Consider the following 27,052-nt stretch of genomic DNA (forward strand, 5'->3'; position numbering starts at 1 on the left):
AAGATTCTACTACAGGCCAACAATGTCTGCCGTCTGAAGCCTCCGTGTTCTGTGTTTCAACTACAGAACACCTATGATGACCGGACTGAAGGAATTAGAAAGACTGTCCCCTCTGCAGATGCCCCCACTCATGTTCTGCTGCTGCCCATTTCCAGCTCCCCGACAGTGGCACCATCATGCACCATTCCTGTATCCCTCTCCTTCCTTGGGGCTCAACACAGGTTAATCTTTCTCTGTTTTCTACTGGACCTCAGCACTTTAGTCCAGGAGAAAATCCCCTGGAATCAGCATCACTTTTACTAATGAGTATTTTCTTTCTGGTTGACACACTCACTTGGCTTTAAGGAGTGTATTCTTAACTTCGTGACTAGCTGCTCAGAAATAATGCTTCTCTTTCCTCATCTTCAAGACATAGCAGCCTTTAGTATTCAATGAGTTTATTGATGGTTAAATATGAGGTTTATAAACTTTATCTATAAATGTGGGGATTCTAGAGCCTAACTGTTACGCATTTGTTTTCTAAAGTAGGATATCTGCCCTGAGGAAATTAAATTTCTGATGCACACCACCACTACAGAGGACTTGCCACACTTCAAAACACCGTGTCTACTGCACAGCGGACTTTATAACTCCACTGTAAATTGATTCTTCTTTGAGTCCTCAGTGGAACTGTCATTATTTCAGTAGCTTTTCCCTTTTCATACTGATCCCTGTTATAAAGCAGGTGTAGTTTTGTAAAGGTTCACTTATTGTATGTCCTTCGGCTGCACACATGTCTGTGTATCATGTGTGTACCTGAGCAGGCCAGAGGGAGTAGCAGAAAGATTCCTTAGATAGAGGTGGTGGCGAGCAGCCATGTGGGTACTGAGAATCGAACCTGGGCCCTCCTCGAGAGCAGCTTTCTCTAAACTAGGCATTTAGAATTAAGACGATGCCTTTCATTCCAGTGTCTCTTGTTTCTTTGTTAGACTTGACTGTTGTGACAAACCAACTAAGAGCCACTTAACAAATCTTTAAACCATCCTTTGCCCCACCCCCTATTTGTATCCAAACTCCAAACTTGTACAAACCTCCCCAGTGTTTACTTATAAGTCTCACTGCAGGTGATGTTAGCTCTTCTCCTGCTGGGAGCTTCTCATGCTACATATCAGATCTATGCATGAACAACTACTAATAGAATGCCATATTTTATGTAACTGCTGATCATTTTATTGAAACTCTTACATGGATCCTGTTTCTACAACCTCTTATTCACTATTAGAAATTCTAAGAGCTCTAGAAATCAAAAGTATCTTATTTGTCTAGATTAACTAATTTGATAATGTCATTGGATCTGAACTGGTAGATGGATTTTCATATCTTTTATTTTTCCTGTTTTACACACACACACACACACACACACACACATCTACACACATTGTTTATCAGGTACTGTCCCAGGTCCCATGAAATGAACAATGCACCAGTATTTGAAAAAAGTTGCCTTCATATAAATCTAAAAAACGTGTGATGTCTAATGTAAAACTATCCCCAAAGACCTGTGACATTTATTTAAATTTTTTGAGTCCAAAGGGGATTTAAGTGGGTGGTGGTTTGAATGAGATTGGGTCCCATCATATGTTTGAATACTTGGTCCTCAGTGGAACTGTTTGGGAAGGATTAGGAAGGGTAGCTTTTTTGGGAGGAAGTGTGTCACTGGGGATGGGCCCTTTCATTAAACTGCCTGTCATCTCCAGTGTTTTCTCTGCCTCATGCTTGCAGATAGAGCTAAAAGGTCTCCATTGCTGCTTTCATTCAGTCATCATGGTCTCCTACCACTGTGGAACTGTAGACCCAGGTAAACACTTCCTTTTTTAAGTTGCCTTGGCCAGCACGTGCTGTCACAGCAGTAGAAAAGTAACTAAGGCAAAGTGAAAGGCACAAAAGAGAGCAGAATTCAGCACAAGTTTGGTTCTCCCCACACCATCACTCTGCCTCTTTTCTCCACTAGTAAAGACTTCACGTCTCCTAGCTACACAAGAGAGAAAGCAGCAGTATTATGTCACAGAGAGATGGCTGGATTGAATAAGATAACATTTCTACAGTGTTTGACACATCCAACTTCTGGGTCTCATTGCCAGAATCACTATCGTGGATAACACATTCCATTATTTAGCCTTGGTGACTCTTTATCTGCACTTCCTTCAGTGTGAGTGACAGCACAAGGTGGCATCCACATTGCTTTTAAGAGCAATGGAGAATGAGGGGGAAAACTGGAAGTGAATCTTGTGCTTTTGAGATACAAAATTATAGGTTCTTGGTACCCACACAATGAACGGTGAAAGTCAAGCTATTCGATTTGCAGGGGCTTCATTTAGAAAAGCTTTCAGACATAATTTCAGAAACCCAGGAACCAAACAGAGCAAAGAGTTGTCATTGTGGTAAAGCATGAGATAGAGACTAGAAAAGCATCCAGGCTACCCCATCTCAAGAGACAAGAGATTTATCTAGGTCAGGAGAATAAAAAAATTGACCATGGTGGTAGACCATGAAATCGTGTACAGATCTGATATCAGGACACTAAACTTGGGAAGACTCTACAAACAGAAAGAACCAGTTTTCAGACTGACAAACACCTTGCTACCATTGCCTGCTCAAAGCTAGGTGTGATGGCTTGGCCCAGGGAATAGCACTATTAGGAGGCGTGGCTTTGTTGGAGTAGGTGTGGCCTTGTTGGAGAAATCATGTCACTGTGGACCTGGGCTTTAAGATCCTCTTCCTAGGGATCTGGAGAGATGGCTCAGTGGTTAAGAGCATGGATTGTTCTTCCAGAGGGCCTGAGTTCAATTCCCAACAACCACATGGTGGCTCACAACCATCTGTAATCGGATCCAATGCCATCTAAAGACAGCAACAGTGTACGCATATAAATAAAATAAATCTTTAATATATATATAAAGACCCTCCTCCTAGCTGCCTGGAGGCCAGTCTTCACCTAGCAGCCTTCAGATGAAGACGTGGAACTCTCAGCTCCTCCTGCTCCATGCCTGCCTGGATGCTGCCATGTTCCTGTCTTGATGATACTGGACTGAACCTCTGAACCTGTAAGCCAGCCCCAGTTAAATGTTGTCCTTTGTTAAGCGTTGTCTTGGTCACGGTGCCTGTTCACAGTGGTCAAACCTAAACTAAGACATCAGGAGAGGACCTGGGTTCACCTGAGGATGCTACCCGTCTGCTGTATCTCAGTTCCCATCTCCATTGCTGACATTGTCCCCTGAAAATCTGATCACACATCCTGGTTTGCTCGGGAATGTCACAGAATGTAAACCTGTCGCTGACCTCTCGTCCCTATTGAATTCATGTCAATTCCTATGTTATTTATAAAAACCTATGGACGGTCTCACAACTAACAGGTAATAGCCCTATTTCCTAGCACCATTCACCCCTTGGAGGTTTGCAGGGTCTCAACTGAACTATTCCAGACAGATACACCACAGCAAATGGCCCAGGACCAGGCAGGACACTAAAACTAACAGGAAGTTGTGGCTTTTTCAAGGATGATACCATCAGAAGCATGCTCGGATGGCCCTGGGCAGTGATGGCTGACTCTTACATGTCAGCCCAGAGAGGGCGACGGAGGGAGAGGGAGAGGGAGAGCTTGACATATCTGCGCTATCCTTAAGACTTGGAACGTTCCTGAGTACATGTATGTTCAATAAAGTCATAAAATAATCCACCTGAAGACTTTTCTGTTTCATTATCAATGCCAAAATAATCAGAATGAGAAAGAGAGACATCTACACAGCTTTCACCCCATTCTTGCATATGCATTAGGTGATATTATTGAAGATATCATCACTGTGCTTAGTTTTGCATCTGTATTCTAAATATTATAGCAGGGCAGAAAGTTAGAAGAGTATTTGGATAAAACAAAACCACAAAACCGCAGTGGCACATGGGTTTTCTTTGTATGCTTTCACGTTTGTCTTTCAACGCAACTCCTTCTTTGTAGATATTGAGTTGATATGGATTTTTCTGTTATATTCTTTATGTTTTGAGTCTCATGTAATCTACACTGACTTTGAACTCACTCTGTAGCCAAGGTTGGTAATGAACTCCTAATCCTCTGGCTTCTATCTCCCTGTGTCATAGTCGAGTTTCTATTCCTGCACAAACATCATGACCAAGAAGCAAGTTGGGGAGGAAATTTTTACAACTAACCACTTATAATTCATTTTTGAAAAAGAGTTATAAGACTTGGTGGGTTTCCTCTCTGTCACACTTCTGTAGGTCTAAGACAGAATTTTATTTGTTTGTGCTTCTCTCTGCAGTGAGCTGTATCACACTGGCCACAGTTTCTCCTGGGAAGCCAATACACCAGCCTTCAATGCAGGGTGAGCACATGAAGAGCTTGAGGAGGCAAAAGGAAGTCTCATGAAGCAATGGCATGCACATTGCGTGCTTCCGGTCCTCAGGTAACGTTCTGTTCAACTTTTAAGGGAGTCTATCTCACATTAGCAGAAGAGGCAGAGGGCAAGGCGTCCCGTGGAGTCAGCTCCACAGTAACCACCTCGCTGGGTTCTGACTAGAGCATCCCAGGGGAATTTCAGAAAGCAGTTGAGTTTCCTTAGTCTCTTAGGAAAGAGACCAGAAAGGAATAGTTGTGACAGGATGTCCTCGCTCCCCTTCCGAAGGATGGGAGGCGCTGCTGATTTAAGACAGAGCATTCTGTGGTCAGCTTTCGCAGGAGAGCCATTTAAGAAGTATTTACTACTGTTGGGATCTTCTGCAAACTGGTATTTCCCACTACACTGCTCTATTCCTTTACATAATGCCCATCCTTAGAATCTAGCCAAACAGATACAGGCCATAATGACTCGCCTAGGCAAGCAGAGCTGCCCAGGAGACTCAGTGAGGGAAGCCATTGGGAAACTCAAGCTCACAGTTGCTAATAGAAAGTTGCGAAGAGTGGAATGTCCTTTGCTGGTCGCTTGGCTGCATTCCGACTCATAAACCTACATGAGCATGGAGGAATTACTCAGCCTTTCTTCCTTGTCTTGATGCTCTACTCAAAATAAAACGAAAGTACCCAGAATGTAATCATGTTGTAAAAATGTAATGGGAGAAACACCTGTACATGACAATGGTAGTTTATCATGGGTTCTAAAGAAAGCACTCAATAAATATTCCACATTTGCTATGACACTGGGAGAAAACGATGAACTCCTCGACTAATGGACTCAACTTAATACCAAGCCAGAGGCATACCGCTGCCTATGAGAAGTATAGTCTAGAAAAGCAATTTCCCTTATTGATGCCATTCCCCCAATACACTGTATTATCTTTGGATAATACAAAGGGACTGGGTGGTACCCTTGATCACACTAACAGTCACATCAAAGGCATGAGAAACTGTTGAACTGGACCAGTCCTCCTGAGCCCCAAGCTCAAGGTCACTGATTGTTCCCCCACTCACCATAACATCTATGTTGGAAACCCAGTTTTTGCTTGTCTCAGTATCAACTCCATTGAGTTAAATGGGGTTAAAGGAAGGCACCTTTCTCCAGGAGCAAGTTTCATGGGAAGTAGAAGCATCTGGCTCTCCCCTCCCAATGACTGATGACAAGGTAAATGCTATTTTCAGAACCGCTACATTTCCCAGAAAACTTAGCAGAGCATGACGCTTTGAAAAGAACACAGAACGTGAGTCCCTACCAATCCCCAGATGGCTCTTAGGCAAAACATTTTAACTCTGTTGGCTTTGAGTTTCTCATCTGTAAGATGGGGTAGTGACTTCTTTCTTATAAATACATACTGTGGAAAGTCCTATGGTTGTGTGTGTGTGTGTGTGTGTGTGTGTGTGTGTGTGTGTGTGTGTGTGTGTGTGTGTGTTACAGAGGTGAGTTGATTTACTTTCTAAGCAAACAAGAATCCAAAGAATGGCAAGTGGGGGCTTCCAAAACAAACCAATTTAAAAAGACATTTATTTTTGTATTATCCTATGTATCTGGGTGTTCTACCTGCACGTAAGCTTGTGGATCGTGTGCAGGCCTGGAGCCTGAGGTAACCAGAAAAGGGCATCATATTTCCCAGAGCCAGAGTTACAGATGGTTGTGAGTTACCATGTGGGTGCTGATAATCTTCTCTAGGACCTCTGGAAAAGCAGCCAGCGCTCTTAACCTCTGAGCCATCTCTCCATTCCCCAACCAAAAGAAAAATTGTAGGTAAAACTGATGTTTGTTTTTCAAAAGCAAGTCATTGGGAAAGCAAGATAAATCGTCAGGTAAGGGGACTGGTGCTACTCTAACAGAACTGAAGTAGTAGAGGAGAGAATAACCCCCCACTGGGTGACCTCTGACCTCTGCACCATGCTGTAATATACACTCCCTCAACCCCCATACTAAATAAATAAATGCCAAAAAAAAATGTAAAGGAAGTTATTGAAGACGTTGTTTAAAATAACATATATTTCAAAACTATATATTTCATACTTTCAAAACTATTCCTGATACGTTGTCAACTTTTTAAAGTGTCTTGTACCAGTTTGTTGATTTAAAAGTTTTATAATTTGAAATACACATTTTTTGTTTTGTTTTTTTGTTTTTTTGTTTTTGTTTTTTTTTTTTTTGCATCAGGACCTTGGGAAGTTGCCGCCTGGTTTTAATTACATATAGACATGACAACCATGAACTGTTCAGCTCCTGGTTGCTTGTAGAATACTCACCTCCCCACACTAGCTCTCCTGAGGCGCTCTTCCTAACACATGTGCCTAGCTTTGTAACAACATTGGGTAGGGTCATAGAGTTTGTCATACTTGGACTGCTCTATATGGGAGCTGGCTTTGAATTTCCAGTGCATTTTCCCTTTAAAATAATTCAAGACTGTGCATAGGAATGGCTGTTCCTTCGGTTTATTGATCACCTGTGTTCTGTAGCTTGCACTCTTCTGTACTGTTCAATGTACCATGATGCTAATTGGGTTTCTTTTCTTGCCTATTGTATGGAAAACTAATAAGCAATTATTTTGAAAAGCCAGAAAGCTAACCGCAAACACGCGGGTGGCGAGTATTTGAAATCTAGTAAGACTCACTGGTTTGCCACTCCTGGATGTTCTCTGTATCGAGGTGAACTGATGTACAGCAAAGCACACCAGGTAAGTGCTCATCGGGACGGACTTCATGAAAGTGGTTTTCTTCCAGTCGTTATCCAGTGTCTCTTTCTTCTATTGGGAAACAGAAGATTATCTCTTACTTTATGAATAAGGCAAACAAACGAATTCCCTAAGCCCCGCTCCCTACTCAGAACTTCATTTTCGAAGAAGTTTGGTGACTCAGATGCTAAGGGGTGATGCTGAAAAGCCTGTGGGAAAAGTCACTTTGTTTTGTCAACACTGGAAATGACTGAATTACAGCCTGGATCAGACCTCTCAAGGAAAAGTAAGTTTAACTGGAATATCAACTGGGCAGGAGTTTACCTATCTGGAAAAAAAGAATCCACAGAGCTGACCATGTTTTAAGATTTGATCCCTTCATGGAGAATAGGCTGAATCTTGCAAAAGGAAGAATTAAACAGGCAGCGTGTTTCAACATGTGTCAGGAGAGTAGTGACTGTGTAAATAATGTGTTGGCTTTTCTTCCCCAACTCCAGCTATCTACGTTGAAAAGCCAAGGAATGGATACTAAAGTCAAGGCCCTGGTCCCCACTGTCAGAAGGGATTCCATTATTTGATCCAGCTACTAACTTGTCTGGGTTTCTTCATCCATATCAGTTCTGCCATCCTTCTGTCAATCAACTACCAGCCCTCAGCCAAACTCCTGCTACTGTGACGTAAACATCTGCACATCTGTTTATAACAGCTCTCTAGGTGGTAATGTTCTGACCATTTGTGGGTAAGTGCATGCTCCAGAGAGAAAAGTCACCTCCCAACAAGATTCTACTGGTATTTTAGGTCTTTCTTCTAACAACCCAGAGAATCATCCTTCTCCCAACCAGTAACAGAATCTAGCAGAATTAAAGATAAATAGTCTCTGAGGGTGAATAGGCCCTGGGGAAGGGGGGGGTCAGTTATCCTTTTCATGTCCTACCTTCCTTTCCCGCATCTACTCCAGGGCATTGTGATGACACCTGTGCCCTCACCACATGTTTTAATTCATGTGTCAAACTTTAAATTTTATCCTTCACTCCTTCTTCTCCAATGCAAACTAAGTTTTCCCAAAGAAAACAATCTGAAAAGTGGGTTCATTCTGGGGCTGGAGACATTTTACATTTTAATCTTTATATATTTACTCTCTTTGTTTGGTTTGTGCTTTTCAGGGATCAGTTTATTATTAGGATAAGGGGTTTCACTGGTATTTCAGATAGTGAATCAGAAAGATGGGAGGTATAGTTTCCAGGCAGAGATCAATTATACTGAAGAGTGAGGCTGATTCGTTTACACATCAAATGCGTGGTGTGCACAATAAACCATGACTTCAGGGTAATGGTCTTTAGCTAACAATGCCACCCATTATGAAGAGGAAACACAGGAAAGGGTACTGTATTAACGAGTACCCTGGCAGGGTTATTGTAGCCTATTACTAATTCAATGTTGATAGGTTCTTTCTGCAGGAAAATCTATGGGCATGGTGTACCATGAATTGAAGAACCAAGAATTGAAGTAATGATTTTTTTTTTACACAGCTTTATTTATTTTAAAAAGAGGGCTTGTTTTGAACCGAAAAGTCTAAATAGTAAATCTGTCCTAGAAAACTTTAAGTGTGTCATTGATTTTTTTTTCATGACTAGTGGTTTATGTGGTTAAGCAGAGCTCCCCAACCAATCTCTACGTATTGTAGTCTTTCTTAAAAATTTCGAGGTGAGTGGATTGCTGGACCATGATATTATAAGTGGACAATTTCCTAGAATCAAAGAAAAAAAGATTGCTAAGATGTATCCTTAATCTTTTAAATTGATAGCTACAGCATATTTAGTTTCAGAATTCCAGGTTCCCTTCTATGTTAAATAAGTAGTTCGAGTGGTATTGAAAACTGAGTGTGCACAGAAGCAAAATTCTAAAAATGCTTACCTCTACTGGCATATTGGAAAGTGCTGAGTATTCTTTCGGGTGAATGAGGGATATGTTGTAAGTCGCCTTCTTGTTGGGTTCATCGAAACAAGGGAAGGACTTCCTGGCATCTGTTGGTTCGTGGTCAGTGGCCGCTATGCTCCTTAGGAATAAACAGAAACACAATGCATGCTACCCTTCTGACAGTCCCTGTGTTTCTATGCCTATAGAAAATATAAGCTATGCTACTATAACTATTAACATTGCCATGAGCTCTGTCTAAGAAGCTATCGAATGTCTGTCAATGGATTTTAGAATTCTGAGGGTACTCTACCCAAAACCTCTGAGCTACAAGGGGGCAAACACATGCAGACCCGGCTGCCTGTGTCTAACTGTTGGGAGCTGTGAGCAGGTGTGTTCCGTCATGGAGCAGAGGATTATCTTCTCAACCCCTCCCTTTTCCCAGTGGAACATTCCTCCTTGCTTAGGCTACATCAAGGACAGAACTCCTGCTCATTTTCACATTGGTGCAGAGCCAGCACCTGGGTGAAGTACACGTCGACCTGCTCTGAAGCCTCACTTGGAGGGCTAAGGCTGTAGCTCAGTAGTAGGTCATCCACTTGATGTGTGCAAGGCTCTGGGTGCAATGTCCACCACAGTCTCTAAATTCAGACTCTCTAAGCTCACTTCCGAAAAGACAGCAGCATTCCTGTGGCTGTGACTAGGCATGTGCCTGCAGTCACTAAACTGTTGATGTTTAACATTTCTCCAACTTAAAAATGAAAACAGTTCATATATATATATATATATATATATATATATATATACACATATATATGTATATATATTGCAGTAAGAGAATATGACTTATATCTGCTCATTGGGTGGAACAGAAAATAAAAACAAAGAAGTAAGGTAACATCGATTGATGTCACCAATAATTTGTGCAAGAGTAACACAGGCTCTCATGAACTAGAGAACCCATATCACAAAGAGTATTCATCTAAAGAGTCAGAATGGCTTTCACCCCTGTAATTCTAACACTTGCAAAGCTGTGCAAGGAAGATTACTTTTAGTTTCAAGCCAGTCTGGGTACACAAAGCCAGACCCTGTCTCAATAACAACAAACTCCAAAACAAAACACACACACACACACACACACACACACACACACACACACACACACACACACACACCACCACCACCACCACAACCACAACCACAACAACAACAACAACAACAATAACAACAACAAAAGCTAAATTATTAGCTCTTTTTATTTATTCTAAAGGTACTATTAAGCTCCATCCTTACATACACAGATATGCACACTGTACTCTTACAGACATTACTCTGCTCCCAGATGACGAGTTCCAAATGCTGTTCTCTACTCACAGGAGTCAGGGCTCCTTAGAGAAGGTGCTGCTTCTAGGGCTGGGTAGACAAGTGGTGGTGGTGCATGCCTTTAATTCCAGAACTTGGGTTCAGAGGCAGGCAGATTTCTGAGTTCAAGGCCAGTTTGGTCTACATAGTGAGTTCCAGGATAGCCAAGCCTGCTACACAGAGAAATTTTCTCAAAAAACAAAACAAATTCAATGATGATCCAGATCATCTTGTCAAGTCGAGAAAATAAGAAATCCCCAAAGAATCATGGGAACAAGTCAGGAGACACAGGTGTTTGCTAGACAGGATTAGTACTTGCCAAACCTATGGGAGCTGGAACATTAAAATAAAGGGATGGGGGGTTGGGGATTTAGCTCAGTGGTAGAGCGCTTGCCTAGCAAGCACAAGGCCCTGGGTTCGGTCCCCAGCTCCGAAAAAAAGAAAAAAGAAAAAAGAAAAAAAATAAAGGGATGGAATTACAACCCACTGAATAAGCTATAAACCCATGAATAATGCTTTCTCCTCCTCCTCTTCCTCTTCTTCTCTTCTTCTTCTTCTTCTTTTTCTTCTTCTTCCTCTTCTTCTTCCTCTTCTTCTTCCTCCTCCTTCTTCCTCCTTCTTCCTCCTCCTCCTCTTCCTCCTCCTCTTCTTCTTCTTCCTCCTTCTTCCTCCTCCTCCTCTTCCTCATCTTCCTCTTCCTCCTCCTCCTCCTCTTCTTCTTCCTCTTTTTCTTCTTCTTCTCCTCCTCCTCCTCCTTCCCTCCCTCCCTCCTCCTCCTCCCTCCCTCCTACTCCTTCCCTCCCTCCTTTTCCTCCTTCTCCTCCTCATCTTCCTCCTCATCCTCATCCTCCTCCTCCTCCTCCTCCTCCCTTTTTTGTGTGTTTCATTTGTAGCGAGCGTATAGAACGGGCAGGGGAACCACACACTGTGGCAGAGTGTGGAGAGCAGAGCTAGCTTACAGGACTCAGTTCTCTTCTTCCACCATGTGAGTTCTAAAAATCAAACTCAAGCCATCAAGCTTGGGCCTTTGGGTAAACTAAACCATCAGTCTGGTCAGTTTTTGACAACTTAATAAACTAGAGTCATCTGGGAACCAGGAACCTCAATTGAGAAATTACCTTTATCAGACTAGCCTGTATGTATCCGTGGAGCATTTTCTTGATTCGTTGTTGTTGTGGGAGGGCCCATCCATTGTGGGTGCTGCTACCCCTCAGCAGGTGGTTCTTGGTTCTATCAGGCTAAGCAAACTAAGGAGATCAAGTCACCAAGCATTCCTCCATGGTCTCTGTTTCAGTTTCTGCTTCAGATTTCTGCCTTGAGTTCTGCCTTGGCTTCCCTCGTTGCTGGTCTGTGACTTGGAAGTATAAACCAAACATTCTTCTTCAAGTTGGTTCTGGTTAGTGTTTTATTACAGCAGAGAAGCTAATTAAGACAGCCCAGGAACTCTCCTTTGATTTCAAGTCTTCTTTGAGTAAATGATAGACATTTTATTTGGCAATGCTAGAGAGTCACATCAGGACTTCGTGCTTGCTAAACTCGCATTCTACCAATGAGACACATCTCAAACCCTTGGAGACCGAGAATTTTAGAAGGAATACCAGATTAAGAAAAATCTTCCATAGACGTCAAAGAATCGGGTAAAGGCATATTTGCATGTTTCAAATATTCTCCAGAAAAAAAATGCATGGGAAATTACCTGAAGCATAAGGTTTTAAAAAATAACATCACCAAACCAGTGGTGGTGGTACACACCTTTAGGGGTGGAGCGGCAGTGACAGGCAGAACTTTGAGTTTGAGGCCAGCCTGCTCTACAGCGAGAGTTCCAAGACAGCCAAGGCTACACAGAGAAACCCTGGCCTGAAAAACAAACAAACAAACAAACAAAAAGTAATACCACCAACAATAACTGGCTTATAACAGTACAGACATGGCTGTGTCTCCTGGTAACATCCCTTCCTGAGCATTACAGTACAGATTCCCTGATACTCCTGATGGAAATGTTCATCTGACATTTTAAAAGATCATAAAAGAGTCACACAAATGGAAACTGAGGGGCGTTCTTAAAAATAACTGGCCTAACCTTTTCAGAACTACTGACATTGAGAAAAATGAAGCAAGGCCGGGGAAGCACTTGGGTTTGAAGGAGGTGATAGTATGACACAGGCTTCCAAACGGATAGATACTGAGAAGGAGAAGGAAACTGACAGGCTGCTGCCAAGTTAACTGAAGAAATCCAATTGTGAGCCCTGGGTTGCATAATTATTTTGATGTTAAATTCTTTGATTGTTTTTTAAACAGTTAGAGAATGCCTTGCACCTAATGTTATGCCCTGATGTTAAGAGGTAACTGAATTATAAAGAGAGAGAAGAGAGGCAAACACGGGCCAAAGGTAAATAATTGGTGAATCTGAGTAAATTATTTTTACAAGTTCTAGACACCATTCTTGTAATGTTTCTGTAAGTTGGAAACTTTTTTTAAAATCAAGTTACCTAGAAAACCCTTGGCCAAGAATTTGTTTTGCAACAGAATAATTATTGATTAGTGTAATGTTAACAGTTCAATAAACCAACATTTCATTGCTTTTGTTTTGTTATTTTTGAGACGGGGTCTCATTGTGTAGCCCTGGCTGCCCAGAAACTGTGTAGACCAGGCTGTCTTCGAACTCACAGAACCACTTGTCTCTGCCTCTGCCTCTGCCTCTGCCTCTGCCTCTGCCTCTGCCTCTGCCTCTGCCTCTGCCTCTGCCTCTGCCTCTGCCTCTGCCTCTGCCTCTTGCCTCTGCCTCTGCCTATGCCCCTGCCCTTGCCCCTGCCCCTGCCCCTGCCTCTGCCTCTGCCTCTCCTTCTTCTGGAAAGGCATACACCAAGTCCTACCCAAAAACCTTAATTTTAAGCATTTTGTAGATTATACTGGATTGTACATACATTAGACTCTGAAGAATCCCTCATATTTTTCCTAGAATAGGAAGGCTTTATAACACGATACAGCAAGGGACCACCCATTCTTGCTCAGCTGCCTTTTAAAAAAAAAAGATTTCTGATTATTTCCCCCCAGAGGCAAAGGAAAAGGAATAATCATGTTTCAGTTTAACCCACCTCAGAAATAAGCCAACAAAGTAATGAGAGAGAGAGAGAGAGAGAGAGAGAGACAGAGACAGAGAGACAGAGAGACAGAGAGAGACAGAGACACAGAGACACAGAGACAGAGACAGAGACAGAGATTGGGATGGCTCTGGTGCTCAAGCAAAAATCCTGAATGGTGAGGCCACCCTTCCAGGCAAGACTGTCTCACTGTGTAGGTTTTCAAAAGTCTACTCTGCTGAACACAGTAAACTCCAGAGAATTCAGGTGAGAGAAGAATGCTTAGTCCATTTTCATTCTCTCCTTTAAAGGGCTCTGACCAGTCCTTCTCCTATAATAGGGAGCTCCGGCTTGTGCTTGTGGAGCTGCAGTATCTTGGTGCAGTGGGTCTGTTTCTTTTTGGTGGTCTTCTTAGGAGTCATGGGAGTCTAACACAATTATGGTGACCTGGCTATGTAGAGAAGTGAATGATGTTAATCACCAGGGTGCAGACAGGCAAAATGTGTATTGGTTTGGGGGTTGTTTTTCCTTGGTTTGTCTTTTTTTCCTTGTCTAAGTGTAGATCCCTGGGATTTTAAAGGAAAAGCTCTTCTAAGAGGAAAACTTCTGAGATTCTAATCTTCTGTCTTCCCTCATATGACCTTTAGTGAGTCACAAAACCCAATTTAGTTTCTTCAGGGTGTGTGGAAACCTTTCCTGCCACACCTTGGGGGATCGTCAAATGAAACAACTCCTCAAGACACACCCCCATGAATCCAGAAGGTAAACTATGGGACCTTTGCCTTTCTAAGAAGGGTCATGCTGTGTGACCAGGTAGGTCTTGAACTCCTCATCCTCCAGCCTCCGCCACCCCAGTCCTAGGATTATATGCAGGTGATGAACCAGCCTGCCTCCATTTTAGGCTTAACAGCCATCTTACAATAAAGACAAACTAGGCTCTTTCCTACTTATGATTAAAACTGTTTCTCAAGGATTGGGCTGTGCCCTACCTGCAACCTTAACCTTAACCTTCTGTTCCATGATACGGGTACCATGTCTTTATTTGAAAAGGTTATTATAACCATCTTTGTTGACCTGTATATTGCAATGATTATATTATATTATATTATATTATATTATATTATATTATATATTATATTCACCTGTGACTACATATCTCTTGTTCTGACCACCATGCAATTGTACCTTTGCTTCCCGAGGTTGTCATGACTGACTTGTTATGCTTAGGTTCTGTTTCTGGAACCCAACTTATTTTGCCTGACAAATCCCCCATTTGGAAGCTCCCTATTGATACCAAATGAAAGTATAAAGGCAGGTTTATTGGTGGGGGGGAAGTTCCCTGGCAAGTTTACCAGCCACACAAAAGGGGGTCAGTGAAGTCACCACACAGAGGGAGATAGAGCAGAGAGGGAAGAGAAAGGAGAGAGAGAGAGAGAGAGAGAGAGAGAGAGAGAGAGAGAGAGAGAGAGAGAGATTAAGAACTAAAATGATATAGTGAAGAGTTGTTGGATAAGAGGAAACCCAGCCCCTGGGTTAGAAAGTTCAATGCAGTGGGCAGGGAATCCTGGGAGAACCCAGAGCCCAGGTCTGCCTTGATGTTTTAAATTGACACCTCAGTCACTTGACCCAGGTCTGAATCCCAACACCTACCCCTGAGCTATTAAAAACCTTGTCTTCATGTCTACTGCTGATCTCTTGAACCCCACCATCAGCAAAAAAAAAGAAAGAAAAAGCTTTCATTAATTAATTTGGCCGTGATGACTTGGGTCAGAGGTCTTTTTCCTCGAATCTTTGGGATTTACACATATACTACCACACCGGGCCCAGACTTTCTGACATGGTGCTTTCTATAACTGAAGGTATTTAAAATCCATTTATTTGGCTGTACTATGTGTTGGGAAAGACATATGTTGTGTGTAAGTCCTACAGGTAATACTACCATATTTAAAAATGGTAACATGTGCTAGGTGGTGATTCATACCTTTAATCCTAGCCCTCGGGAGGCAGAGGCAGACAGATCTCTGTGAGTTTGAGGCCAGCCTGATCTATACAGTGATTTCCAGGACAGCCAGAGCTAGAAAATAACATTCTGTCTTGAAAAAACAAGCAAACAAAAACCTAAAACAAAAGCAACTTGCTTCTCCCGTGGTCTACTGAAGAGCTCAAAAAACTCTGTTGATACTTGACCAACCCTTTCCAGTGCCAACAGATTTTCCTAAAAGCTAAGCAAATTTGAAAATAAGGTGTATATAATATAGCAATATAAAATGATCGAATAGCACAATCTACTTCACAATTAAAAGTCCCATTTGAAAGCTGAGCTGGACTGTAAAAGAATGACGACTGCCCAAGACCAGCAGGAGACACTCAGGAAAGAAGTTACTGTGTAATATTCTGAATAACTAATTACCTCAGGCAGATGTACTGAGCAACCGCTTTCTGAAGAGACCTCCCCGGGCCATGTTAATAAGCCACTCGCTTGATTTAGCACTTTAAAAACTATATTCCTCGTAGCTTATTAACTCACCATCAGGGAGAACCTCTGTCTGTCTTCCCCAACCAAGCTGAGGCAGGAGAGGTAATCTACAACTCACAGCCTTGGACACTCTGTATCAACTTTAGAAACAAAACCCCTGACACTGTGCTCCCTGGTAAGGACTCCCCGGCCGTGTTCATCAACTGAATAACGTGAGCCAGCAAGACAAACAATAAAACTTGGCTTAAATCCTTAAGCAGAAAGGCTTCTGAAGCAGGGGTAGCAACTACCAATGCTGTGTCTACAGTCTGTGGAAGGTTCCTGAGTCATGCACAAGGCCTGCTCAGCTGATGCAGGGTACTCATTCACATCCCACTGGAGTTGGATGGTGGACTGAATGAATCAGCACATTAATTAAGTCCAAGTCACACTACTTTTTATGCAAGAGAGACCAAGTCAAAGTTTCTTGCTTCCAAAATAAAGCAAAATCACCAGCCTTGCACCAAGCCTATAAGACCTCACAGATCTCACTCTATACTAATAATGTTCGATGTTTGGAGAAACATCTGACTACGGCTAAAATTTCAAGATTCAAAACTTCACGACCGATATACACACGTGTGTGGCAAGATATTTTCCCCTAGATGCACTGTTTTCACACTGCTACCAAATCTTATCATGAACTTTGGCATTTTGTTTCAGATGTATTTAGTCAAATTCCTACCTTGCTTCTAACAGGCTTCAATGGGTCTAGAACTGGACTTTTCTTCTCCACCAACTTCGTGTCCTATTTCCAGTATCCTAACCTTACAGCCATCACATGGATGCTAGATCTTGGGCATCCTGAACCCATGACTTTAGCCCTTCCTTCCTCACCATCAGCCAACTCCCAGACGTGAGTTTTTTTCCTCCCTTCTTTCTTCCCCGTGTGTCCTTCTGTCCCCATCAGGATGTTACCTGGCTTGCCCTCCTCTCCACCCTAATCATTGCAGTATCTCTACACTGGATGGAGAGCTCTGTCCTTCCCCATCCATGGCCCCGTGTCACTCGCATTCTTCCTTATCCTGAGAGACCTCCTTTTCCCAGTGTCTTCCCACAGTGACCTCTAGTTTGCCTCTGTACAGAAATCTCACCAACAAACTCGCTTTCTTCTTCCCACCAGGATTCCCTGACCTTTTTTACCTTCTTGTTTGCCTCTGTGTGAACCCCACCATAATACCAAAGATTCAGCTTAAACACTGCCAGTGCTGTGAAAGACACCGGAAAAGCCAAACTGGAGATAGGCATAAGTGATTATCTATACGGTTGCTCCTTACATTGTGTAGGAGCAACTTCACACCCACATTTAATGGGAAAGCTGAGTGTGTCACACTCTGCTGTACCAAGGCGTGCATCCAGCATGGCCATTCAGCGAAAGAATATTAAAGACCAAGTCAATTCATTGGCTCATGTTTGTTTTCTTAACCTTTCCTTGGTTTGTTTTTAGGTTCCCTGCAATGACTGTGTATTATTTTCGTATAAAGTTAAAAGTTTCTTGTTATACTGGTGACCTTTGACCTGGTAATTTGACTTTTAGGATAATAGCTAGGGGTTAGGGGTTTAGCACAAGGCCCTGGATTCAGTCCTCAGCTCCAGAAAAAAAAAAAGACAAAATAGGATAATAACTAACCCAGGGATATAAGCAGATGTGTGTAAAAAGGTGGATTTACAATTATATCCTTTTCCGCTGTGTTTATAATCATAGAAATCTAGAAGCAGCACGGAAGTTCAACAATAGGATTGCAGAGAGTTCGGTGCATTTATGAGATGAGATAGTGCACAATTTTTAATATCAAGCCCTCGTAAATATTTAAGACAAAAGAAAAGGCTTGTGATATTAAAATTTTAAATCCATATAGACAGATACAAGTATATAAATATAACTCAGCTTCAATTTTGATTGCCTAGACAGTATGTGCAAATTTCACACATCAATGGGCCATATCACTGAGCTGTAAAACTGTTCTCCACCTTGCCATGTCGTCATTTTTCTAAAATGGGGTGGGGGGTAATCAATGAGTTTGATCAATAGCATGACAGGTCTGTGTGATCCTTCCCATGTTTTCTTCCAGTCGTCCTTTCCACTCAGCGTGTCCATGCACCACAGTCACGCAAGGCTGAGTCCTTACTCTCTGATCGACAGTCGGAAGAAATTTCCTCTGTAGGAGGCTTCAGACAACAGAGGACAAGGGTTCACAGAGAACTGACCCCGGCTCCAGTATGAAAGGTGACAATGCAGCTTTTTTTAGTCATTTAACTCTGCAGAATCCGTGTAGGCAAATGTCTAAGCAGGTTCAAGTCCAGGGGCAACTCAAGTGTAGTGTAGCCTGGTCCCTGGTCCCCACTCACGGGGAGATGGAAGGAATTCAAGGAAGGAGCTCATGCCTTTTCCCAAAGACTGTTAAAAGCCTCTGGTTTGTGTAAATATCAGATAGGGAGGTAATAGATTAGATAGAATATATATATATACATATATTATAATTATATTTACTATATATTTCAAATACCTCTGCCTGGACACTGCAGGGAAGAAAAACATTTGTGACCGCCTTTTATATTGTAAAGGCTTAGCATTACTATTGTCTGTGGAGTGATACTTGGCAGTTCCAAGACTGATCCATATGCTGTGACTGATCCGAGTTTCAAGCGTTCCCTGAAAGCCTAGGTAGAAACGTAGTTCTGATCACAGAAGAACAGAATACACAGCCAGGCTTTTCTTCTCCGATGGTCGCCAAAGGACCAGTCAGAGCCTTTGTAATTTTCATTAAGATTCGTCTCAAGTAACCTGCACAAGATCACAACTGACACTTTATGTAATTGTCATGTCAAATGAAATTGTCATTGCTTGTGAAATCACTGTGATATAGCCCCCAAAACAGCAGTGGCGGAATTTACGAAATACACATTCATTCATGAGCCTCTGAGGCACTTCGTGTGGATGCGTACGGTTGGATTCAGGGTGTTGTGATTCTTCCTGGTGTCATTAATAAAAGGCTTACTGCTTTCCGTACACCTGGCATTCTATTTACGACTTCAAGCTCAGCGATAGATTTTCAAATTACAATAAGGCAAGAAATTGTTCTTCTCAGATGAACAAGCAGAATCGAAACCAAGGACAGGCAGGGATCAGACCAACAAAATACAAGAGATGGGAAGCAACGAGGAGAGGCAAACAACACTGCAGAAGCTGGGCTCAGAGGAAGCGCGGCACAGCACACAGCACAGCATAGCACTGCATCATTCCTCGTCTCACCGCATACAGCACAGCACCGCACCGCACACAGCACAAAACACTGCACCACCGCACCGCACACACTACACCACAGCACGTACTTGGTTTGCCCGTCCTCCGTGTAGGTGGTTCTGTAAAAACCCACAAGGGAGCCGTTCAACCAGCCTTCAAACTCTATGGTCAGCCGATAGACACTGTCCCCGCTGGTGGCCGCAAGGTCTTCTTCAGCCTGAATCACCACGTACTCCTGCTTCTTGTACTCAAAGCACCGTCGAATCGGTACCTGCTCCCCGGAGGGCCTCCTTAGCTCCGGCAGCTTGGTGATCCTGGTTTCCCTGATGTGCAGCCATAGGTCACGAGTGTCTTTGCTCAAGTTGACAGAGATGCTCACTATGCCCGTGTACCTGTCTTCCTCCATTAGGACCTTCACCTCCAGGTCGTAGTGAACTGGCTGGATGAAGTCCGGCAGCCTGAAGTTTTTCCATTCTCCACTTTCATCGTCACTGTCAGGGCAGACATTCTGATCCTGGGGAGGCAGGGCAGTGCTGGTGTGGGGAGGAGGGTTGGAAGGAGCGGGGGTTGTGCCCGGCTCACACGACCTGGTCAAGCCCACAGAAAGTCCTACTATTAATCCCACTGCTACCACCGTTGCGCAGATGATGGCCACGTGTTTGCCTTTAATGCAGTATTTCTTAGAGGGCTCTTCCTCTGCAAAGTTCATTTTTCTCCCCTGAAGTCAGATACTACCCATGAAAGGATGTTAAATTTAACTAACTATCGTCAGCTGACTTCCCTTTTCAATTGGAAGGCGTCCCCTAGTTTGGCAGCCTGACTTCGCTTTCCCACACCTCTCTGTCTGGTGTCCGGTGTCTCTTCCCAGTCCTGCACGTCCTCACCGGCCACTCTGGGATGAATGCGGAAACCAAGCAGTGGGATGAAGGCTCAGAAGAGAGGCTGACTTGACGGAGGAGGACGGATGAGAGTGTTGGCCCAGCTCTGTATAAACAGCGTCTCCCCAGGCCCGCCCCTCCTGAACTGGAGTGAGTTAAATATAAAACAGGGCTTGAGCCTATCGGCTAACGCGGGCAGGGATGTGGGGGTTGGGAGAGGTGGAGATTTTGCCAAACCTCTGTCAGCCTCGAGGGAGAAAGCATTTGGCTAAGAGGTATGCTTACGATAGAAAACACAACCTTTGCCATCAGATCTAGGGCTTCTTCCTGCTGTGCGAGCGGTCTGGCTCTCTCAGCACAAGGGCTTCTTAAATTTCACTATTTTATTAGGTCGCTTGCCAAAGAAGCTAAGTGTGGGGTTTTTTCCTCCTCCTCTTTCCCCTCAAATTATGTAAACATTCCGATTCTGCCGTCTGCAGGAATCGTATCTTGGAGTTTGGATACTTGGAGAGATTTCTAAATTTAAGGATCACTTAAACACTCGGTGACATAGCAACAGGACCAGGTAGTCCAAGGCAGGTGGATGGAAGACAGAAGGTGAAACACAAGGAAACTGGCCAGGTCAGAAAAGCCCCAAAAGGGGAAAGAGGGTAAGGGATGAAGCCTTGAAATGACAGAAAGTTAAGGGAAGCACTCCGCTTGTCCCAGAGTCTGCCCAAAGTGAGAGTATATGCTCTGGAAACTTCAAAATAGTAAGTCAGGTTTGGAGCAAATCACAGGTATAGGGGCTGGCTCTACCCAGAGAGCCATTAGCAATGATTGGCAGGGAGCGAAGGTGGTGAGGGTTACAGCTTCTTGGCCTATGAGTAGCTAAGTTGCAAACACTAGCCATCTCTGACAAAGGCAGTGCAAACGTGACAGTAGAGGTTTTGAGAATTATGTATAGTACAGGGTACACTATATAAGGTACTTTATAGAAATTGGCGTTCAAATCTTTCCCATGGCCCCATGCAATTGTTTCTATTCTGCTGTGCTGCCTGTTATAGAGATGGTGAGGTGCACACAACGGGCAATAGCAGAATTGGTGTCTGAAGCCAGGCTGTCTGCATTGAAGGGCCACGTAGTTACTGCACTACCACGGCTTTTCTTATCTAAGAAGAAGAAATATTCGAGATTAAACGATTGTTAAAAGCTTAGCATTTTCCAAAGAGCGATTCCCATAGTCTAGGTAAGATAACATTAAAGTCTCTGGCTGGGGAGATGACTTAGTAAGTACACGCCTGCTGTAAGCATGAGGACCTGAGTTTGGTTACTAGAACCCACATTAAACAAACAACAAACAAACCCAAGTGTGATGGTCAACTCAGATCCCATCGTTGGAGAGGTTTAAATAAACAGATTCCTGAAGCTCACTGGCTACTCAGCCTCCCCCACTTGGTAAGTTAAGACCAGAGAACCTGTATCAAAAACAAGATGGTTGTCTGTCCGAGGAATGACAGCCAAGTTTGCCCATCCTCTGGCTCTATAGGCATGCAAATGTACACATAATACACACTCACACACACAGACACAGACACACAGACACACACACACACACACACACACACACACACACACACACACACACACACACACAATTAGAATCTTTCTCTATTGTCCTCCTTTTTTTTCTTTCCAGAGTCTTCAAATCCGGACACGGTGAACTTCCAAGAGAGAACGCACTACAGAATAACTTCTCAGTTTAGCTGATGGGTCAGTTCTCTCTCTACGTCAATCTTGATCTCCTAGTTTTTTGGTGAATTTTCTACTCTAAAATACTTTTATGTGTATGAGTGCTTTGCCTTTATGCATGTCTGGGCACCACACGTGTACATGATGCCCAAAGAGACAGAAGAGAAGATGGCGTTAGATCCCCTGAGACTGGAGTTAGAGAAGTTGTGGCTGGCATGTGGGTGCTTGGAATTGAAGGGTCCTCTGGAAAAGCAGCCAGTGCTCCTAACTGCTGAGCCCTGTCTCCAACCCCTGGCAAGATATATTTTTGAAGAACTTGTATCCTTCCACGGAACACATTCTGAGAAATGCTACTTTAAACCGTTCTAAATTGCAAACCAAACAAACACTAGAAAGAAAAGAAACCCTTTAATGTCGATAGAGCCGGTTGATCTCTAACATTTGTGAGATTTTTCTCATGAAACAGGGCTGAAGCAAAAATAGGAAGAGTTATGTCTTCTCAATTTTAGGTCCATTCGCAGCTATTAACGTCATGCACTGAAACATCCTACACTTTTCCAGATCTTTTTTTGTTTTGTTTTTCCTCTAGCAAACCTTTCTCCATTTTAGCTCCCGAGTTCCCTCTCCTCCATTTTATTGTAAAGATCATCTGAGATTTCACTAAATGTTTGTTAAGCAAACATTTTGAAGTGTGTCTCCATAAACAAAAGGCAAAATGTCTGTCAAATTTTCTTCAATGGATTAAAAAAAAATGAAGGGAAAAGCTATTGGAAAGAATATACGTATATTAATGTTGGACTAGAATTTTCTCTTACTTTCAGGCCAGCTGACATATGTATTTCTGTAACCTCTTGTGGGATGATGTCATACAGGTGAGGCAGGGACAAGATAGAACGAGGCCTGTTGGACGAGAACGAGAGATGAGCAGGAGAAAAGTTTGAGGGAAGAGGAGGAGACTGGGACGGGGAAGGACAGGAAGACTGGGGGAGACTGCAGAGAAGCAGTCACCGAGAGAACACGGAGGCTGACATTAGATTCCACTCTGTATTTACAGGTTGTTATGAATGTTCTTAAGGGATGGATGTGTCCAAGGCTTTGTATGTCTAGGTGGGCAATTATATCTTATCAATTGGATCAGAGGTTATTGTGTTGCGTGTTCTTTCCTGTGGCGATTTGACTTTGGGAGAGTGTGTGGCGGCAGAGACACTGGGTCGCCACGGAGTTGGGATGTGTGCTTCTGGCAAGGTATCTACCAGGTATCTTGGGGCGCTGTGTTAAAGACAGCTATTTTTATAATTTTACAACAACAACCTCTACCCTGCCTGCATAGTTATAGGAGGGTTGTGTCTGTGCTCCAACCTGTCAGACAACCACACACAAGGACCAGGTTGTCTGACAGGTTGGTCCTTGAGGCGGAAGTGCACTGTAGGGGAACTGAGGACGGCCACTCATCCTGAAATGTCAAAAGGAATTCATTATGTGAATGTATATTTTTCCTAGAAGAAATGAAACACTTACATATATGGTGTGAGTGTGTGTGTGTGTGTGTGTGTGTGTGTGTGGTGTAAAATTTCACACCTAAGGTCCAGTTCTAGCCCAAATGTCTTCATTTAGTCAGAGTGAACATATTAAGATTGCCTAACTGACAGAGATAAAACAAAGCTCTCTGTGTGTGTGTGGGGGGGGGGCAGAGCAAGCCCGTGCACTACACACACACCCCTAGGCTCAACATGGCAGGGTATCGTCTATAAGACCACACTTGGGGAATTCCCATTGCAGTTCTTCATGGTCCTTTCTCTCACTGACAGCGGAATGCAGAGTCTGCATCAAGAGGCTTTCGACTATGAACACCCTCCTCATTCCTTACCCCATTCAGAGGGAGGATCAAGCAGCCACTGGTTGGAGGATCTCTTCCCACAAGGAGACTAATTACTGAATCATCACCCACCTAGATTAGATCATTCCTGTTGGAAAACCTTTTGATGAATGACATAGATAACACAAAAGGGCCACCCTGGCTGGTTCCCATTCGTGAGACCCTGGCCTGTGGACTAAGTAAACAGTAATTCATGGCAGGCCCTTGACCAATACCTCCAGGATTTTTTAGCAATAGAGATAATCTTCTGTTTCGAGTACAAAGTCTAGGATCTGTTCTCCAGTTCACAACAAATGCTTACGAATTGCTTAACGAATCAATACATTTAAAAGAGAAACAGAACACCGAGAAATCACACTGGAAAGAATTCACAGAAGTAATATGCCAGAAGTATTGAGATAAAATAAAGATAAGATTTAAAAAAAAAAAGAATCAGTACAAATTCCAGGGAAGACTGGAAAGACTACCCCAGAGCTGGGAATCTTATCTGGCCTTGAGCAAGAGAGAAGTTTCTAGATAATTGCTTCTCAGGGCTGCGTGCAGAGGCCAGACACTCTCGTGACATTAGACACTTCCTGTGCCCCTCTCTTTTTCACTTGGAGCTTCCAGTTAATGCTTTTTTCTCTTAAGGCCAGGAATTTCATATACCACAGAGGTGTATGGGGTCTTTTTTGGCATGGGTGCCTCCACCTCACCTGACACTAGGACCATACACTGAGAATCCCTGCCAACAGTGATGGTCAGTCAGGGCAGCCATTCAGCCAGCCCTGAACACAATCAGCTCATCTCAGCCTAGCCCACAGCCCAAGAAAGGGAAGACAGAAGAACGCAAGCTGGCTTCATTTCAGACAAAACGTAATCTGTTTACTGTGTTATTTTAGGAAGCTGCTTCCTACCAAATTGCTAAGGGTATCACTGTTACGAAGGATGTAGATTTTGTAACGCTCATGGTGAACCTTAGGCTTCTGGGCTACAGTTAGGAAGCTACGCCTGTGTTTGCTGTGCCCGTGAGTTCCTCACCCACAGGGCAGTGTTCACAGAGATTCTGCAGTCACAGTGCCCTCCCCTCCCTGCTCCACTTGGCATAATTAATTAATTTTAAAGTGAATTCATTTTATGTATGAGTACACTACATTTGCACAATGTCCACCTTTCCCTGTCTTCCCTGACAGTCAGTCATAATACCGCCATATCCACACCCATAGCTGCTCCTTCTGAACCCACAGCTTCCTGCTGCTCACTCAGGATGCTCAGAAGAGGATTACTTCACTACCCTCTGAGTCTACTTGGGCTATTGGTCATTCATTCATTTATTCATTTGTTCATTCAACCACTCTACAAACACTTGCTGCCCAATAAACATGTATGTTTCAATGAAATGTATTAGTTGAAGTCATCTAGGGTACATTTTAAAATAAAGACATTTTACGGGACAGAGAGGTCATTCAGCTGCCACAGGAGCCTACCTCCAAGCTTGATGACTGACTCTCAATCACCGAGACTCATCCAGTGGGATGAGAAAACCAGTTCCTACCCATTGCACTCTGACATCTATAAGCTCTATGGCGTGTAACCGCCCCCCGCCCCCAGACCCACCCCTTATTCACACAAAAATAAACAAACTGGTAAAAAAAAAAGTCTTCAAAAATAAAGGTATTAAAAGAAAGAGGGACTTGAAAGATGGCTCACGGGGCAAGGGTGCTTGAAGAGGAAGCCTGATGACCTCAGTTCAACTCCCAGAACCCAGATAGAGATGAAAAGAGAGAAGCTGACTTTACAAAGTTGTACTCTGACCTCATCATCCCCACCCTCATAACAATGACTAAAATAAACTTCAAAGAAGAGGTAGGTGTGGCAAGATGTGCACCTGAAATCCTTCCACCAAGGCCGGAGGATTCAAAAGTCTGAGACTAACCTGGGCTACTCCGTGAGATTCTGCCTCTGCCCCCTCCCCTCAAAAGAAGCCCAGTAAATGAAAGCAACGAGGTTAGACTAGAGATATGCACCTGTAGTCACAGCATTCAGGAGGCTGAGGACGGAGGGTGACTGACTTTAAGCCTGTGTGGGCTACACAGTGAGTCCCACAGCTGTCGGAAACAGAATACAAGAGTCTGTTACAAAAAGAACAATCACACAACCCCCAGAATATTCAGAGTAAATACCCAACACCCTGAGAGCAAATTACAAAACTGAATGCATCTAAAATATGGGGGTAAAATCCCTTGTTCCTCTCAGCATGTCGAGGCTTTGAAAATATTCAGAAGACCCAAACAAAATAAAGCCAAAGGATTCATGATTCCTACACTTCCAACCGCTTTTATATTGAGCTACACTAATGAATATGAATACACTGGAAGACCACAGCTGGGGGTGAAGAGTAGCAAGGGGAAAAAAAAACAAAGATAATATAGACCGGATTTCTATTGTTCTAAGAAGGCAGAATTATCTTTATCTTCCCGGTGCACTAAATGGCTTTTGCACTCTTGAGGTTTTAAATGTCCCAAAATACTTCTTCAGCTTCCCGTTTCCTCTCAGCCTTTGTGATGTCAGAATTCTTGGCAAGATGTCCCCTCTCCCCGTCCTGCAAAGATGATAGGCAGGACTAAATTCTCTGTCACTCCACAGAGAAGCCAAGAGGATGGCAGCGGCCATGATGGTTTCAGAGGGAGTTCCCCCACACACAAGCTAATGGATTCAATGTCCAAGGCAGGTACCCTTCATGACTTTGGCAAAGAACCTGAACTTTTCCAGTCTCGGCTCATCAATAGTTGTCTGGTTTGCGTTCTTTCATTATCACGTTAGTTTTAACAAGTAAAGTCGTCTTCAGCTTTTGTTTACCTTGGATGTAAAGACTTGAACTGCATTAAGATGATCAAAGTCACCCAGTTGGGTAATGGGGCCATCCTTTCCCTATGGAGGCCTCTTTTTGGCATCGCCTCTGTTTTTGGTTCCCAGGGGCTCACATGCGACTGCCTTCTCCTCAGCCAGAGGCATTATTTGAGAAGATTGGGGAAACTTTAGGAGGTGGGGCTTCTCTGGGAGTACCTTTGAAGTTTCTGTATGGCCTCTGGCTGCCTCTCTCTGCTTCCTATCAGCCCTAAAGCCAGTAGCCTCTTTCTCAGCTTGTTCCCAACACCAGAATATTCTGCTCAAGTGCACAGGGTGAGGGATGATGGATTGAGCCCTCTGAAAGTGACCCAAAACGAATAATACAAACCCATATAAATCATGCTCTTGGGTATTCTCATCCCAGGTGTGGAAAATCAAGTCAAACATTTTTCAAAACGCTTTGTTTTAACAACTCGTGCCCTAAGCCCTGGGATT

The 27,052-nt window shown here is 43.3% G+C and overlaps 1 protein-coding gene and 1 long non-coding RNA gene across 2 annotated transcripts in view; one reads left to right on the forward strand and one right to left on the reverse strand.

Annotated features, from left to right (window-relative positions):
• Enpep (glutamyl aminopeptidase) overlaps nucleotides 1-20,373 on the reverse strand; it is a 69,982-nt gene extending 49,609 nt beyond the window's left edge. Inside the window, 3 exon segments of the mRNA NM_022251.2 lie at nucleotides 7,069-7,200; nucleotides 9,043-9,184; nucleotides 19,333-20,373. Coding sequence (NP_071587.2) covers nucleotides 7,069-7,200; nucleotides 9,043-9,184; nucleotides 19,333-19,952 — 894 coding nt within the window. The 5' untranslated portion in view covers nucleotides 19,953-20,373.
• LOC134485964 (uncharacterized) lies at nucleotides 20,049-22,991 on the forward strand. The gene is made up of 2 exons (XR_015672557.1): nucleotides 20,049-20,271; nucleotides 21,800-22,991. It is a non-coding gene; the product is annotated as an uncharacterized LOC134485964 (long non-coding RNA).
• The last annotated feature ends 4,061 nt before the right edge of the window (nucleotides 22,992-27,052 follow it).

The sequence above is a fragment of the Rattus norvegicus genome, chromosome 2, assembly GCF_021556685.1.
Source record: "Rattus norvegicus strain SHRSP/BbbUtx chromosome 2, alternate assembly SHRSP_T2T, whole genome shotgun sequence".
Taxonomy (NCBI): domain Eukaryota; kingdom Metazoa; phylum Chordata; class Mammalia; order Rodentia; family Muridae; genus Rattus; species Rattus norvegicus.